At 33.9% G+C, this 18,139-nt stretch overlaps 1 protein-coding gene across 11 annotated transcripts in view; it reads right to left on the minus strand.

The window, feature by feature from the left end:
* Nucleotides 1–18,139, minus strand: part of LOC139997895 (uncharacterized) — a 203,810-nt gene that overhangs the window by 57,629 nt on the left and 128,042 nt on the right. For 3 of the 11 annotated variants that reach the window (XM_072021951.1, XM_072021943.1, XM_072021970.1), the window contains one exon: nucleotides 9,303–9,533. The exons of 1 other annotated variant lie outside the window; for it this stretch is intronic. In XM_072021951.1, the coding sequence (XP_071878052.1) occupies nucleotides 9,303–9,533 (231 nt within the window). Of the gene's footprint in view, nucleotides 1–21; nucleotides 710–9,302; nucleotides 9,534–18,139 lie in introns of those variants that run through there. 7 more of the 11 variants (XM_072022051.1, XM_072022040.1, XM_072021999.1 and 4 more) reach the window with 3 other exon arrangements.

The raw sequence follows: 18,139 nt of genomic DNA on the forward strand, positions 1-18,139 counted from the left end.
TCTTTTAAGCTGAATAATTACTATTCGTATTACATACTTGTTTCTCGTAATCTCAAACACAGGAAAGGAACTTACGTTTGCACTTTTTAAGCGGTTTATTTAATATACGCGATAAAACACAGACAAACGACTATCGTGGCGCTGTTCCTAAGGAGTTGTAAGTCCTAAGCTCTCGGAAGGATTTATGGGTGTTTTTGCGCGACGGAGCAATTTTGAACGTCGCTAACCGCGAATCGAGGCAAACTGTCTTTAATTAAAATGGTCAGCTTTTTCGAAATGATTTTTATTTCTTTGTCTTTTAAAAATACGCAACCAAACAACTAACCGACCACTGTCGTGGTTAGTTATCGTGTCGATCAAAGAAGAAATAAAAATAAAAAAATTGCAACGCGTGTTACAGAACTAAAAAACAGATAAGCCAAAACGATTCTAGCAAAAAAGAAGAAAGGAAATCGGAAAGAAAAAGAAAACAACCGTTATCGCACTTCTGGTAAAACGCATTGAATGCGTTTTATATCGGCGAATCCCGTGCAAAGTCGCTGCGAGAACCGATAAAAATGAACAAAAGTACGATGTGCCATGTCTCTTGAATCGTTTGGCTCGTTCTCAAAGCTCCATAGAATATTTCTTGCAAAATCCATGCATCATTCGTGACGCAAGACTTCTTTGCTAAGGAGCATATCTCTTCGAAACATCTCGTTCCACACATTTTTGCTATGGATATAATAAATATATATATATATTTAAGTATTTCTATAGTTGTTGCAAGCAGACAGATTAATTCTACTTGCGTTCCATTCGACAAAAAATCCATCGAAACGAAAGAAACACACCATTGCAGAGCGACCACGCCGATTCCTTTTATTTATATCGAATTTCTTTCTTTCGGTTTTTTCGGTTGTTCTTTTTACAGATTCGTTTTCTAACACTATGGAAAATAGATCATAGATGATAATTACGTGATTAATTGCTTGAAATAAGAAGTGAGCGACAGTCGAGTAAGATCAGTCTTAAGTATTAGAGCATCAGATGGATGAGAGGCAGACAGACAGACAGACAGATATAGACGAACAGACAGAGACAGAAACATCGAGAGAATTGTCAAGTACATTATATAGACAGAGGCAGAAACTAAAGGTATAAACTTTATTATGCCACTACGCATTCTTTAATCGTTAACACACCCATGTTCAGTATATCGTTGTAATTGTTTGAACGTGTTGAGTATTCTTTCTTGTGTTAAATTAGCAGCGTTGTGTTAGAGTGTTTATTTTTGTACGTGTGTTCTTCGCTAAACGTTTTGGATGTTCGGAGATCAGGATACATTTGGGAATTAGTCTTTCTTCTCTAATTCAGACGAGCTGGTAGAAGGGAGGCATTTGGGGTGTCAAGCATCAGCATTCGTTGAAACATCAGCGTCACTATTAATGACGTTGATAACAATTCTATTCTAGTAAAATATTTAGCAATTTCATACTTTCTTGCCTATTATTCTTTGTAATATTTTAGTACGAGATGTTATACACCGATTTCATTGAAACTTTCTGAAACTGAAACTAGAATTTTATCCCAGGATTGTAATAAACAAAGTAAGAAATATTTGGTTCATATTTGATCGTTCCTATAGTTATTTAATGTTTTACGAACTGTTTCAAAAAATTCTGTTGAGATATTTGATTTCAAAATAATGTGGTGATTCACAACTGTAGTTTAATCTTCGTTCGTCTCTTACCTTTCGCAATTGAATTTGTCTGTTGATATCAAATTGACATAATGGAAAAAAATCAATATAATGAGAAAAGAACAAATTATAACAAGGATACGATATAAAATGTTGGATAAATTTATAAGATTTCGCTATGATATAAAATATTAGATAAATATACAAAGTTCCGCTAAATTCGAAATCGGTCCACAACACTTCACGTACTTCCCTTACCAAAAATCCACAATAGAAAAATTCATCAAGATTTCTTGCAACTACGCATCGATACAAAGTTCTACGTATCTTGCATTCTAGCTTCTCATGCAAAAGGTACTGTGCATCGAGGACGTTATTTTAACACATTATCGACCACCGATTAATTACAATTGTTCTTCGGCATTCGAATGTAACAAACAAATTATAGCAATATATCCACGCTCAATCAAACTATAAAAGAAAATGCAACGATGAGCCAACATTTTTCTATAGCCATTGTACCACGTGGAACAATACTTTCATTTTGCCAATTGTCTAACGTTTGCTTTTGATTCTACTTCGTGAAACTTGAAGGATGAAACTTGTAGACTCACGCGATTCGTGGGTCGATAATGCGTTAAAAGTTCAGCACTAGAACATTGTTCCCGATGCTGCACGGAAACAGAAGTAAAAAGAACAATCTGCACGATTGGCCACGTATCAACGTCACCAATCTTCAGCTATACTCGTCTTTTCGTTGTTAATAATTGCCAGTAGATTGCCAGGAGACACAGTCGCAATTTGGCTAACAAACTGATTCTATCTCAGTAAAGAAAGGAACGTAGATTCTTTATGAACACATGCCAAATGCTAAAGAATGCTGCAGTCTAATTTTAATGCGTGCACTTTTCTTGAATTACTCGCTAGTAATTTCTGATATATTCGTTTTAACGAATGGTCATACTATTCTTTCTCCTCTATATTTCATTTTTTATTTCATTTCTTCTTCTTTTTTGCTTCCCTGCTACCGGAATCCTTATCATTTATTTACGTCGCGATACTTTTATTTCGTTGCCGAGTTTTGATTTCGCGTTTGTAATTCTTCGCGTGAGAAGTTTATCATGTGGAGGATTTACAATTTTTCATTTATGGATACCGGATCTAGCTTACTTATACAATCTTAAATACCACGTATGCATTCAGTAAACTTACACGTGTAGCGAGGATTACTAATTGAAACTAATCTATTTTATAATTTTAATTCGATATTCATAAAAATTCTATATCGTACCAATTTTTCTACGTTATGTTATTACGTTATACTTTATTAATCCGTTTTAGTGAGCGATAATGTAGCGGCGTATAATAAGCACGAATAGTAATTTTTATTAAATTTCGTTAATTCGAAAGATATGATTTTTGCATAGTTACGTATTTAATGTAGGATACAATCTTAAAATCATTAGACTAAAAAAATCAATAAAATCAATTACTATTAATTTTTTATTTCTTCTAAGATCTTTTTCCTTGTAATTAGACGATTTACTACCAGAATTTATTATACACTTAGTTTTTTCCATATTTCGCGTGCCATTGACCTCTCGATACGTGTTACACTCCGCTAGGACCAATCTCTCTAAATGCTTTATGTATGTTTCACACGAATTCATTCATCTAGAAGATGGATGGGCTATCATCACGTACGTGTTACCGTTTTTGCATATTATACCAGGTTATAAAGTTTTAAAACAAACGATAGTGCAAGCTGTCATGAAAGCGTATTACAAATTCCCAAAGTTCTTCTGTAAAAAATCCATGAAAAATTCCTGTGCTATTTAGTTTTATCGAGAAAGTACAATTCATGAGCGCAGGAATAAATGAAAAATCTAGAAATCACATACAAGAAATCAAGAAAGTTATTATAAATAAATCTAAAGTCCGGTAATTTTAATCAATATTTCCAATACTTTCCTATGTTGGTTGTATAATTTTGTACATTGTTAGTTATGTTTTTCACCCTTTTACTGCTCCATATAACGAGCTATATATAAAATACGGCTATACCTTTTCGTTTAATATATGTATTATTTTTAAACGGAATTGGAATCTACTTATTCGTAATGTCCAGAATCTATCTACGAATTGTAAATCATTGATGATATAGACAATAATAGAAAATATATGCTATACACTATACATTTATAAAAGAATTGCTATACATTTGTAGATATTATATACAATTGTTTTGTACATTGCAAGTAGTTAAATTTTATCGCATAAGCTTAATGAGTGCAATCGTGGCATTTAAGCATTCCAGATAAATTGAATTAACTAGTTCACGCGTCTGTGTCGAGGCGGACGTGTGAAAACGAGGTTTTAGGTAAATTGTTCCGTGGGTTGGAAATAAAACGGTCGTGGAGATTGCGAGAGGAAAACTGTCCCTTCCGTGTTGCTCGTCCATTAAAAATTACTCTTTTAGTCTTTCTCTCTCTTTACTTGTGCTTCATTAAAATCAACGGTGCATGCCGTTTAAAGATAAGAAGAGTACAATGATGGGAATTTATCGTGTCCCTTCGAACACCATAAAAGAGCTCGTAAAGCTTCGTGTTTTATTCTCCAGATGTTTAACTACCGATGCTTGAATTTATGTGTCGCTATAAAACATGAAAGGCCACATGATCGGCGTGCAATTGTTTATAGCTTCTAAATTAGTTTCTTTCACTTTTGATTCACTGATGAAAGCAATATGATCGATATGGTTTGTGAAACATTCGTTTCGTGATACGATTCATTTCCTACTTTTTAAAAAATTACATTAGATATTATGTCTATGAATAAGAGAAAAGAAAGATACGTCGTATATACATAACCACGCAAATGCTTTATCGAAAAGTTACAATAAATATATAAAATGGCAATGGATTAATCTTTCGTTTATAATTTTGTAGAGAAAACTGAAGTAGTTTTTATATCTCCGATTGTGAATTTTCTATATTATATTTGGGAACACTAAAGTATATGATTTTTAAATATTATTTAACAAGTGGTAGTACAGCATTAATGACGTGCAAATTTTACATTCTCCTAGAAATAAGTTTATCTTTCAACTGTAGCGATATCTGATGAAGATGTTAGCTGTGATTCATTTCAAACATTTATATTTGATTGTTTACCACAGTGGCACACTTAAGATATTTTATTACCTACTTTTCGTCTGTTGGATTACAGATAAAGTATAAAAATTTCAACGGTCTTTTGAGATTTTTACGATCAGTTTCTGCTGTTCAAACTGCTGTAAACTTTATAATGTGAGCCACAGTCCTGCAGGAAAATTTTTATGTCTTATGTAGACTATCATAGTACAGTGATTTGAAAAGCTTATAAAATCCTTGAATCAGTTTTGAAACAAGTACTTGTACATTTAAATCCTAACAATATCCAATAAACAATTGTATCTGTTACCAAATATTAATACTAGAACTACCACGTCAGTCAAATGGACTGGTTCTACAATTTTATAAATATGTCAACCCTCGTTTAGGGATCATGGTCCCAGCTGGATTAATAATATCAAAAATATACTACATAACATGGAATTCCTTCTGTAAGAAAGTAATAAATCGAAAGATATAAAAATATTCTATTACGTATTTTTTAAAGACGAGCCAGTTTGACTGGTTGTGGTAGAAATAGCTATCGGTAGTTCTAGTATTAAGATTGGGACGATTATTTATCGATACATTAGTTCGAATCGAATTGACTTTGTTTCTCTAAATGACGATTAAATTTCAATATTAAGCTTGAAAAGTTCGAAATTTATATCTACTGATTTATTCGTGAAGAACTGCATACTTACTCACGAATTAAAGTTAAATGAAACATTCAACTATTATATTCTCTGTCATTTATCAAAAGAGATGAAGATATTTGTATTATCGGATCTTTAATTGTCTATAATCAGAGTTATAAATATTCTCTATTTTTCGTTAATTTCTTAAACTATGATAAAATAAAACATCGAAATACCACATACATGTACGTGGATATATGTGCTACCACTCATTAAGAAAATATTACGTTATATCATACTTTTATTATTTTCTCTGCAAATTATACCTCCATTCACATGTCCATTCACGCGTGATAAAACTAAAAATACTAAAAATTCGAAGGAACACGATTTGTCCGGATTCCACCGTCACTTCTACCCTTCCATCCCTGACGTGAGCGTTTGATATTATCGAAAGTAGGAACAGCAATTGACCATTAACTATGTCATCTAGGATAAAGTGGAGCATGTAATGTGGTTGATGTCGCAGCTGAAGAAGAGGAGATCGGCAAAGAGGATAGAATTACGGTGACCAGCGGTTAGCCAATACTTTCGTGCGGTGCAACGTTCCTTTAGATTGACACTATTTCACGAGGTAAAAAGCAACGAAACGATCAGACATCGAACACTATTTCCCGATTGTCCCTTAATCCCTTGCGGTCCTGTGTTAACTCAGATACGGCATTGAATTTTATGCTAAATCGTGTATACTCGTACAAAGTTCTTCGTGTCATTGATTTGAACTTAAATTTCTCAAAGCGCTTTATCGTGAAAATTACAATACAGAATGAAAATTGCAATTACAATATTTTATATACCAATGTTAAATTTATTGAAAAATAATATTGCCTGCTTTATATATTATTGATTTTATAGTTTTTTTAAGAATTAATCCATTAATCAATGATGCGTAAAAGTTAGATTCGATACATAATATTACATATTGGAAAACGTGAAAAAGTACATATCAGAGGTAGATAATACTTTACAGAAGCCTGCAAAAATTAGAGACAAAAGAGATTCCCATGATGAAATACTTTAATTTCTTCAAATTTCGTAATATGTTAGGATCTACGTGGAAGAATAAACAGTGACAAAAGGAAATATTAAACAAATATCCGAAATTCTTTCTTTCCCAAAATACTTTTTAAAAGGTATTAACGCAACATTGGTCCTGAATGAGTGAAAGTTGCACGAAAAGACGAATGAATTCCTTTAATCGAGGGACAAAGGCAAAACCCTGAACAAGACATAAAGGGAGAGACTTGAGAGCACACAATATTCCAATTAACGTTAAATGCCGGTATTCTAAGTAACAAGGAACGTTCAAGAAATCTTGCAGAAAGGATTAAAGGCTCTCGAAACCGGTCCTAGGGGAGATCGCGGAGAATACGGTGACTTAGCCGGAATTCCCCGTTAAAATGGCACCGTGTAATATCAAAGCGCCAAGAGTTGACTGTGGATCGAAGGAAAAACAAAATAAGACAGCCTAGTTAGCCGTTTCTTTTCCATTTCCGAGGCAAACGACTTGTTTCGCGTTTATTGGCTTCCGCGCTGTTGAATTCCTTGCGAGATTTATGTCGTGAATGAGGCCGAGTGGCGCGTGTATATATGAACGTGTGTCACTCTTCTAGCACCGGTAGAGAGAGAAAGATGTACGCTGCTCGTGCGTGGGTGGCTGTTTGGGTTACGGTTAACACGTGGACTCTGCTATTGCACAATATTTGTTAACGTATTGCGGATGGGTGACGAGGCATCTGACGCTTCATATAGATATATTTTACTAACAGATGGCATTGAGGAGACCACCAACATTTAAGGAGTTTAAAAGTATCCGAACGTTTACATATTTTTGACAAGATTTAGTTTGATTACGAAATATAGTGGAATATTAGAACGATGCGATTAGATTCATTTTTAAAAGGTAATACGCGATAGAAACAATGACGTTTGTAATTGTGAAATCTTGTAGAACCGTTTCGTTGTACAAAATAGTAACAAGAACAGCTAACTGTTGTCAACATAGTTGGAAATTCATGTTAAAAGATCTCAGCAAAGATACGCCAGAAAAAGTTTGTTCGATCGTAGATTTATCTTGCAACAAGATTAACGAAAAGATAGAAACTGCCGAGTGAATTAAATGGGAAACTTTTGTGATTAATTGTCTAAGTTTAACGAGCCAGTAGGAAATTTTACAACATATATAGTGTTACTATACTATACTAGTAATTTAGAATCTGAAAATTTTATATACAGTATACCTAATACAAGACATATAATGAATACATTCTATAATTCTTAATCTAAGGTTTAATTCTGCTACGTTCTCTAACCATTTTGGATTTCAAAAATTTACTATGCTGAGATATTAGGGCTCAAAAATGCAAAGCAAGTGCAAAGTCCAAACACGATTGCTTATCTCGAAAAACCAATATCAAAGAAGTTCTTTAACCAATTTTTGACTCAATTGATTTTCCCTATCATTAAAAACATTTCCAAGTTTCAGAAAAATATGAAGGGATGGTTGTTAATATGTGCGATCTTCATCAAAGATTTATGTTAAACTTTCCCTCGAAACATCGAAAATCTTTCTATTCGTTGAGACGAAAATAAGCTTGAAACAGAAATTCGGACACCCTAGCAGGCTTAATCAATGTACTCAATGACCACAGACGTATCTCTTCTCTACGTACGACACTCGGACGTTTAAATGTACACTTTTATCCAAAATTTTCCTTCTTAAATCTCGAGACCTCTGCAGAGAAATGTAGCTATCCCTTAGAATCCACGATTGAACCGTAACCCACGAACAATAGCTATATTGTCTTCCGTGTAAGTAGCTACGAGTTCGTAAAAATGTACCGTCTGTGTGTGCTATGCACAGTGACTCACGAACATGTTCGTATACTCCTATAAACTTATTACGTATATATTATACAAAACATTTTAGAATTTCATTAGCATTGTAACGAAACATGACTATCGCGACTATATTGGTAAAATTTGAAACGAAATTGAAAATATATATAGAAGTTACAAAATACAACCTTCAGCAACCTAATTCATTCGTAACTTCGACGCTGCGCCGGTGCAAAATGCAAAATGTATATACTGAAAGCATACACTTCACAGAGGTTACCAAGGTATTTGAACAGTCAAATATTCGCTGCATTAGTAATCCAAAATATTTGGTCAGATCATCTTTATCAGCATTAATTGTTTCAGACTGTTATCCACGACGTACATTAGTTTTTCACTAGACGTGTGTTTGCAGCAGGTGTCTCGCAGCTTCTATATACATTTTTCCATTAGTTTCAAATTGTACTATTGCAGTCATGATAGTCGTGTCCCATAACAGTGCTAACGAAGTTTCACACAATTTCGTATAATGCACGTAATATTAAGTTGAGTACAACTTTACTCGCCGTTCGTTAATGCATACACCTTGAAGACTGTTATACAAATTAAAACTTACATCTTGATTATAGATAGACCTTACGTAAAAAGTAACAAGATTCGACGTGCACTTTTAAGAAAACATTAATGTAATCTGACTTTGATTAATAAAGTTCGAGAGAAACTTTCTTCTAAGAATACATTACACAATCTAACATATAAAAGAAATTCCATGGCAAGTGTTCAAATACTTGCGTGAGCCACTGTATATCATCATGTACGTACAGCAATGTACACGTGTCAGAGTGGGTAGTGGCGTGTAAAACGAGTTTGCAGAGTGACGGGTGAGAGTGCAATTCAGAGGTTACCGTCCATATCGAGCAATGACGGGAGTACCTCTTGATCTTGCGTAGGGAGGAATATAGCGCCATGACGGCGCGTACGTTACTCCATTTTTGCGAGCCCCTTGTACTACGGGGTCTTCTGGCTGCAGCTGGTATCTCTGTATCGAGGCCATTGCTCTCCAAGGATTCCGAGGTCGTTGAGGTTGCGCTCAGTCCCGGGGCATCCTTCTCCAAGGACCCTCCTTGGCTCGAAAAGGTGCCTCGACGGTACAGCTCCGATAACCTGCGAAGAAGACAGAACCCCGACGGGTTGCCTCTCTCACTCTCTTTCTCTCCCTCTCGTTTAGCCCCATTCGCTCGACTCTTTGGGAATTCCTCGCTTTCTTTCGTTCTTCCCTCTTATTTTTTCTCTCTTTCCTCTCATTTTTTCTTTCTTCCCTCTCATTTTTCCTTTCTTCCCATTTCTCTCTATTTTTTTTCACTCGTTCTCCACCTTTCTCTCGGTTTTCCCTTCCTCGCTCGCTTTTTTGTCTCACCACCACTTTTCAGCGTCACCTTTCAACAATCGCACAAGCTTTCACTCTCACTAGCATAGTGGTTTCGTCGAGATGTTACGCTCGCACACATACCCTCACGTTCTTCTTTCTTTGTGTATGTGTTTTCGTAGATATAGTTGGGATCAATGCCTTTGATTGTTTATGTTAAGTTTCTCCAAACATTTTTAGATACGTGATTTTGTTTTCGTACATGCGAACGACTAACCATTCGAGCGACTTCAACAGTTGTTGGATGTTTTTTCGATAACTTGGATTTAAGGTATACTTATAACCAGTTAACAATGAAAATGGTGTTGATTAGTTTATTAATATTGATAGTAAGAGTTAATGAATATTGGAATCAAAGTACAGACTATATAAGGAATCATTTAGGATAAACCGAAAATAGTAACTAACTTCCTGGCATACTGAAAAGAAAATTACAAAAATATAAAATACATGTAGAAAATTATTTGCGTTATCAAGATAGCACAAATATAATCGCACAAAATATTCATCATTTTGATATTATCATTTATACTTTTTAAAAAATAACTATCGAATAACTATGAAATCAGATACCCTTCTATTAATTTATAATTTGTTAGCTGGTCAAAGACTTCTGCTACTACGCTAAAACATACTTGGTCTGATGACAAAATACATAGCACGATTGAATAATTTTAAACAGTCAAAGATTTTGGTTCCAACTACAATTATCGCATATGCTGCAATAAATTAGGGAGAATGTTTAACGCTTTCGTTGTCAGAATACACGTTATTTGATAAATACAACTCATTAATCTTCCTTTTGATTAGTATAACATAGTTATATTAATTGTGCTGTTATAGTAAACTGGTGCGACCATGCTCTTTATTTTAAGTCATTAATATTGCAATAAACATTGTTTGTGTGATATTCATATTTCTTCGCTAATTAATATATAGAACTTCGCCATGAATATAATTCTACGTCTTAAATGTGCTTTGATAATTGAACGAATCTACGACAAAAGGTGCGTTAAAATTTCTAAAATATTGAGTATGAAAATCTGAATTTAGTGTACTATTTATAATATTAATTACTTACAAATCGAAGTCCAATTTTTTATTTGTATATTTTGTATATAGAAAATACTAAACTGTCAAGTTTAATATCATGCAATGCAGAGAAATCAAAATGTTTCTAAATATCCAAGGAAGATTAACGACTCCTCTTAAACTGGGCTCGCGTGATTCTACGTTCATAGTGATTACCCAATTTAAGCCGAAAATAATGTCAGAAAATCGCCCAACCTCTTGCCTCATAATACTATGGTATACTCGTGTACGAATTATGATTTCGATACAACAAAAGGAGATTTTATTATTTCTTAATAAATTTCTAGTTTAGACTCCAACTTTAATTTCAATTCTTCTGTCTGACGATTAATACAAAATCACAATACGTAATTGGCTATAATTTGTTCATACTTTATATTTAATATAACGTTGCAATTGCGAACAGATAACAATTACTAAAAGTGAAAAGATTGTAAGGCAAAGGGTTAAGAAAATTTTCTCTTTTGGTTGTAAATATAATGTACGAGGTTACAAAAACGCGACAGTATTTCTCCCCCATTGTAAACAATCTACGTAGAGTAACATGCCGAAAGCATCACTCTCTCTCTCTCTCTCTCTCTCTCTCTCTCTCTTTCTCTCTCTCTCTCTCTCTCTCTCTCTCCCTCTCTCTCTCTCAAATGACCCGAATTACTCTGTAATATCGTCCGAGAAGAGAAGCGTAACTAATTTGCTTTCTTTTTTGATGTGGATTCCGATCGTTTGCTCGTGAAACTCTTTTATTTTCTACCATCTCGCTTCAAGTATCTGGCATATTGTATTAAAGCCTTCTATTCAACGTTTCCATATACAAGAGCTCGCTCTAGCCTTTGATTCTTCAATGGGGATCGTTAACAGGTCAAATAATAAAAATTGATCGTCCATTCTCCCTCTTTTTTCCGCACACATCCTTTCCCTTCTTTTTATCTTTCACTCTTTCAATTTTCCAGCATCCTTCCACTAACGTAATTTCGCACGCACGCGATCACATTCACTCATTTTACTCTGTGTCCGTCTGTCCATCTCCATCGCATTGTAGAATATCGAGTTTGTCTTTCCCATGGCAAATCTCATTATCCGGTTCAACGGAATACCAATTCCATTTGTTTTCCATGAACCGAACTAACGTCTGCACTACCATCCGCTGAGGAAATTCCTTTTCAATTTTCGATTTCTCAATGAGAACACGATCGACGCTAACGAAGTCGCGAAAATTTCTCTTCAGTTTTTATCGTAAAGTTTTCTCGCCGATCTTTCGTCGTGGGTGATACGCGATCGACACTGATGAGTCATGAAAATGAACGTTCGGCACCATTATGTATTCTTGAGTGGTCGGTCAACGTGATTAGTTGAGACCTACCTTTCTGCGGAACACGGCGAGCCAAGAGTTCGCGAGATATCGAGTCTACAGGAATACCTAATGACGGTGGTCTTCGTGAGCAAAATGAGAATCATGGTAGAAATGTCGAAACGCTAGGACGAAGTCATGAGTAGAGGAAGAGAAGTATTAAGAAAAGGGGAAAAATTAACATGTTACAATTTTACATTAAGCTACGAGATGCAAGTAAAAAGGAGGAAACGTACAAAATATTCGCTTTAAGTTTCGTACATTAATATGTCATACTGTTAGTAATTTCTTCATTCTTTAGCGATATTCTGTAAATTTGAATTTTAGTTTTAGAATTTATGGATTTTTTATTACATCGTAATATTGTTCTACTACGAACTGCTTTGTCCTCGAGATGTTCAATTAATCTACCGAATCAATGAGAATCTACCGTATTCAATTTTATTTTATTTAAAAATTTATCTTCTTTGAAGCACCCTGGACAAGATTGTACTTACTTCAAATTCTAAAAAACTTTATTCAACTCTTCAATTAGAAAAAAAAAAAAAAAAGAGAGAGAAATCTTCAATTAATTCTTCTTCCACTCAGGAAGCAAAATTATTCAATGTAATCTTCTCCAAGGAATTGAAAGAATATTTTGTAAACGTTTCAGTTTGATTCCTCGCAAGTCGCTCTTCTTCTTCTTGCCTTTATGTTTCTTCTAGTAAGTTATAAATTTCTCTACGTGTCAATTTCTAAACAAACAGCTATTCGCAATTTCTCAAAAATTTCGACGCTTTGATTTATCTTGTTCGTACATCGGAAATGATCGACGGCCATCGTCATCGCGCGTTCCATCAGATTCGTCGACCAATAAATTTTCAATGCATTTAAATGTTCTGTAGTTGAAAAATTCACAAAGCGCACAAAGCGCACGGGCGATACATCGCACGAAGCACAGAGATAGAACGATCACGAGTAATAAATTTGGATTTGGTTAACCAGAACTTTTATTTCCTCCGTGATTCCCCGATACTCTTGGAGATCAACTTCTTGCATTAAGATGGACACTTATATGTTTCTGCACTCAAGAACCTACCTCGTCAGATTAATGTGGATATTATGAGCTATGGCATTGGCTAATGCACTGGCCAGATATTGATTCTGCAAATTGCATGGTTCGTACTGCACGCGTAGTAATTCATATTGATCTGAATGTATTTAGCATTGAGACTGAACATTGTGTGCATTATGCAATTATTAGACATTACATCAGACAATATAGATACAGTGACTGATGAAAGAATATGTAATAGATAGGTACGAAGAAACTCTATAATCTTATGAAATGGAATTATATTTGACAAAAACAATTAATAGATAATATTATGCAGAGTATTTACGCTGTTAATTTCTAGTGTTTTTATCATAAGTGATACATTTGAGAGAAAAATTAGAGAAGTTTCACTATTTTTGATAAAAAATAACTGATCTGAATAGATTTTCTAAATTCGTCGTAATTTTTATGCAACTGTGAGATCGTGAATTTACATATTCGTTTAGAGATAATTATATCGTATCGAGAGGTTGTACTTTAGTTTAAATTTTCTGCACATCCGTCAAACTCCAAGTTTTCAAAGATGAACCGTATTTTGATCAGAGTGTGCACTGTGCACTCTACACCTCTTTAATCTTTCCAAGTTATATCGTAGTTTGATCTTCGTCAAACTTTTTAATCCATCTAACTTGTATTTTATTTTGATCGTCCTGCGCACTCATCAAACTTTTTAATCTCGGTAAATTGCGTTATATCTTGATCATCAACCATATTTCATAGACTTTCTTTATTCCATAATCGTAATTGCATTTCATAAATATAAAACAATGTATTACAAATATACTGCATCGTAACGTTTAATGTTTTCGAAATATTATATTGTCTTTGCGCACTTACTTTAGAAAATGTTATCCGAGTCATTTACATCGTTAAAAATCTTTTAGTTCATGAAACTTATCTTATTTTAGTTATTCCAAACAATGCACTGTAACAAACGTGGATCACCAACATGACAGTCAATTTATTAAATAATCGAGGTCAGTTTCAACTGGGCTAGCAAACAAGGGGCAACAACATCGATCGAATCGTTTGAAAATTTTCCACCCACTGGTATTTCTCGAAATTGTCGCGTTCAAGCGTCGGTTCACCCTTTTGCGATTCTGCTCTCGGTCACGTACCTCGTTTTGATCGCATTGTTACGCGGCTACCCTCACCCATTCATGTATTTCCCTTTTTTTTTGTTCGTACCGGTGTAATTTCGCGCGGATTTGGGGAGAGATGGTTGTATAGTCTGGACCAGATCCACGATGGTGGACGAATTACGGACACGTATATGATGGAACATCAGGGGCGAAACGTGAAACAGAACTGGCACGTAGCTGGCCTTAATCTGATGGAAAATGAGGGATTTTCTATGTGAAATACGAAGCGTCGGCCACGGTGTGTGCACGAAAAAAATGTTCTCGCTCTAATTACTACGCAATCCATTCCCTCTGTTGGAAACGGCGGACGAAGAGGGAAATAATGCGAAATTACGTTTACTATGAGCGAATCACGCGATTGTCGTGCTTCAAGTTGCGTTATTTGTAGCGTGAAGAATATGTTAAGAGGTATTATCACGGTTCTTTCTTGCTAAATTCAATGGAACATCATGTTAGTGTCTCAGAGTGCATTCAGACAGTCAATGATATCGTCAACATTTCAAAGTTATCAACGAAAACTCGGTTTGTCAATAAATGTCGACAATATTATATGGACAATACATATTGATCCTTTTAGTTGAAAACTTTGAAATATTGACAATATACAGGTATCCCAGAATAAATAGGAAATATTTTGTATGCTACCTGTTATAAAAGATGTTCGAAATGGTTTTCTTGCGTTTCAATACAAGCTTGCAGATGTTTCATCAATGACTATTTTGCTCTTTCCAGACGTACAGATGTGGTTCGTATTTTCCTGGAAACTTCGTTTAGTTTTTTGACCAAATATTTTTACGTCGTCAGTCTTCACGCATTGATGTTTATTGTGAAAGAAGACCTGCTATAACTCGAAAACAAAGTGAAATAGAATATACATTTATAGGAACTTTTCTTTACTCTTTAGTTGTGCAGAAACCACCCCTAAAATATTTCCTACTTATTCTGGAACACCCTGTACATTAATAGTCCGAGGACACCGTTAGATTATGTCACTTCTATTGGGCGGGAATCCGTATGGTTCCAAACAATAGTCTAATCAACACTATGATTTATACATCATCAAGAACTATATTTTGAGCACGCTTGTAAATCCAGTTTTCTGCCGCTCCAATCGTTCATTTATCTCGACGCTAAAGATCTTATTCAAGACAATAATGCTCGCTCGATAGATGATAAGAAAATCAATTACAATAAAACGACGTATTTATATAGTCATATTAAATTTATAGTCCCGAAATGGCATAGAGATGTCAGCAACAATCATAGTTTTACCACAGACGGTAGTGACGGATAGCTCGAAACAGTTAATATTGGATTCTGAATGTCACGGTTTGCTTTTTAGTATTACGCTGATTAAGCTATCGTTTTACATATGTTATAATAAATTGGTTCATTCCTCCAAAAACTACACTTCATATAGTCTACATATAAAAATTTATATGTTATTTTCTATCTTTTCTTTCGTTTTGTTTTATATTTTATTTTATTTTTATATTTTATTCATTTATACATTCTTTTAAGGTAGTTATTTATGATGATTAATTATTCTTATTAGTAATTAGAAAAGTTATTCATCTCTAATGTTTCTGTCATAGGATCATTTTTTTTCGGGTTATGTTATCAATAAAGTATTATAACACAAACTGTGATGTATCCAAGACTCGTAATGGTAATTCAAATTAACCTTTAGAATGTTTTAGTAAAATAATCAAATCGCGATAAAGAAAAATTTTACCTATTTGTGACTTGAGCTCTGTATAAGTATCGCTCAAGTATTATGGTAATACCTGATAATTTTCCTATTTCTTAATAATTGTATTTTGTATAATATGTTTCCAAATAAGAAATACTAAATTATTTATTTCAAACAATTTGATATATTCAAGCAATATTTTTTTGTTTCGTAATACTGCTAGAAATGATAAATAAATTCTTATTTCGCAAATTTCTCCCAGAAAGGGAGAGACGAGTTTTTTAAAAAAATATAACTACATATATTCTTTGAAATGTTGGCTACAAAATAATTCCTATTTTGGTTCGTATCTGTAGACGTAACAATGAATAATAATTTAATAAAACTAAGCATGGTAGTTTAATCCTGTACGACATAGTTATCCGATTGCGATGTGCAAAAATGTACAACAAAATATGTGATAATATCTTTGTAACATGATAAAAAAGAGTAAAAATACTCGTGTACGAACACGCATTGAACACAGAGGAACTCGACATTGAATAAACGACAGTTCTGATTCGAGAAGATGAGAAGTTCTTGATACGCCTACGTAGAGATTCGAGTCGACTTCCTACTCAAGGATCGGCAAAGCTTGTTAAATCAAAGTTGGAGGAATTTGTTGCAAAGTCTTTCGAGAGCTCGACTTTTGATTAAAGCTCCCAGATGGTATGCCCTTATTGCGTCTGACTGGAAACCGTAACAACGTAAACCAAGTAATTAAGCATATACTTTGTCAGGGAATGAGCTACCTAATTTCTTTTGATTTCCCATGAAATTTTTTTAATTCGTTCATATGTGGTTTTTATGCAATTATTCTTAATTTTTCTTTATTTTGTTCGTGGTTTCTAAGGCTAGCTAATTGAGCTAGCTAATTCCTCTTGATTTTCGGTCAAATTTTTTTAACTCGTTCATAAGCAGCTTTTATGCAACTATTTCCAACTTTCTTTTATTTTTTAGTACAACGTGAACTATTTTACTTAATAACGAAAATTACTGATTTCTTAATAACGAAATTGTATTAGATTGCTGAACAAACTAATTTCTTGTGTAAAGATATGAAGAACAATTTTATAATTAACGGATCAATTTTGTATTGATACATTAATAAATGATAGGTGGACTGTGAATGTTTACACGTTTATGGAAAATTTGAAGCCTCAAAAATACATATAGTATATGATACGGTATATAAAAATTTATAAAATATGCAAAGTATAGTACTAATTCAAAGTGAATGAAACAAATCTCTGCTCAGATCCTATTGCTTTATTTGTACATAATTTATAAACATATGAATTTGTATAAACGTTTGTAGTCTAATAATGACTCTATACTGCATACAGGGTGTTTGACTATAGGTGTAAAAAAACTTTTAGGGGTGATGCTTGAAGCTAAAACAAGATGAAAATCAAGAATAAAAGAATTGCATTTTCAGCTTAGTTTTTGTTATTGACAACTAAACCTATACTAATTCCAACTTTATACAATTCTCCTAAAATTTCTCTTTGGCTGTCGAAATGATTCTGTCCTTCCAGAACTGTTTTACCTACTTACCGAATACCCTGTATAGCGAACATTTGCGTCGTCTTTAGATTATAAATTTTCATTCTTTGAATTTAGCTTTCAATACATGTAGTGTAAAAACGTGTCAGAGTTCGAGAACAGAAAAATGACGGCTAGTTAGACGCTAAAAGGATGCTTCGATTCAAAGCTAAGGTAAGCCACGTATCTCGTCGCACTCGAATATAAAATGTAATTGGCTTGAAAGTAATTACGTTGCCGTTCGCGAGAGCGACACAGCATCGACGTTATTAAATCTCATTAATGGTATTAAAAGATCTTGTCTGCTGTGGTATAACGCGAAAAAGACTGCGAAATTACTTCTGAACCAAGCTGATGACATGACTTTAATTTTGTTTACTATATATATATTT

The sequence above is a fragment of the Bombus fervidus genome, chromosome 1 (assembly GCF_041682495.2).
Source record: "Bombus fervidus isolate BK054 chromosome 1, iyBomFerv1, whole genome shotgun sequence".
NCBI classification, from domain to species: domain Eukaryota; kingdom Metazoa; phylum Arthropoda; class Insecta; order Hymenoptera; family Apidae; genus Bombus; species Bombus fervidus.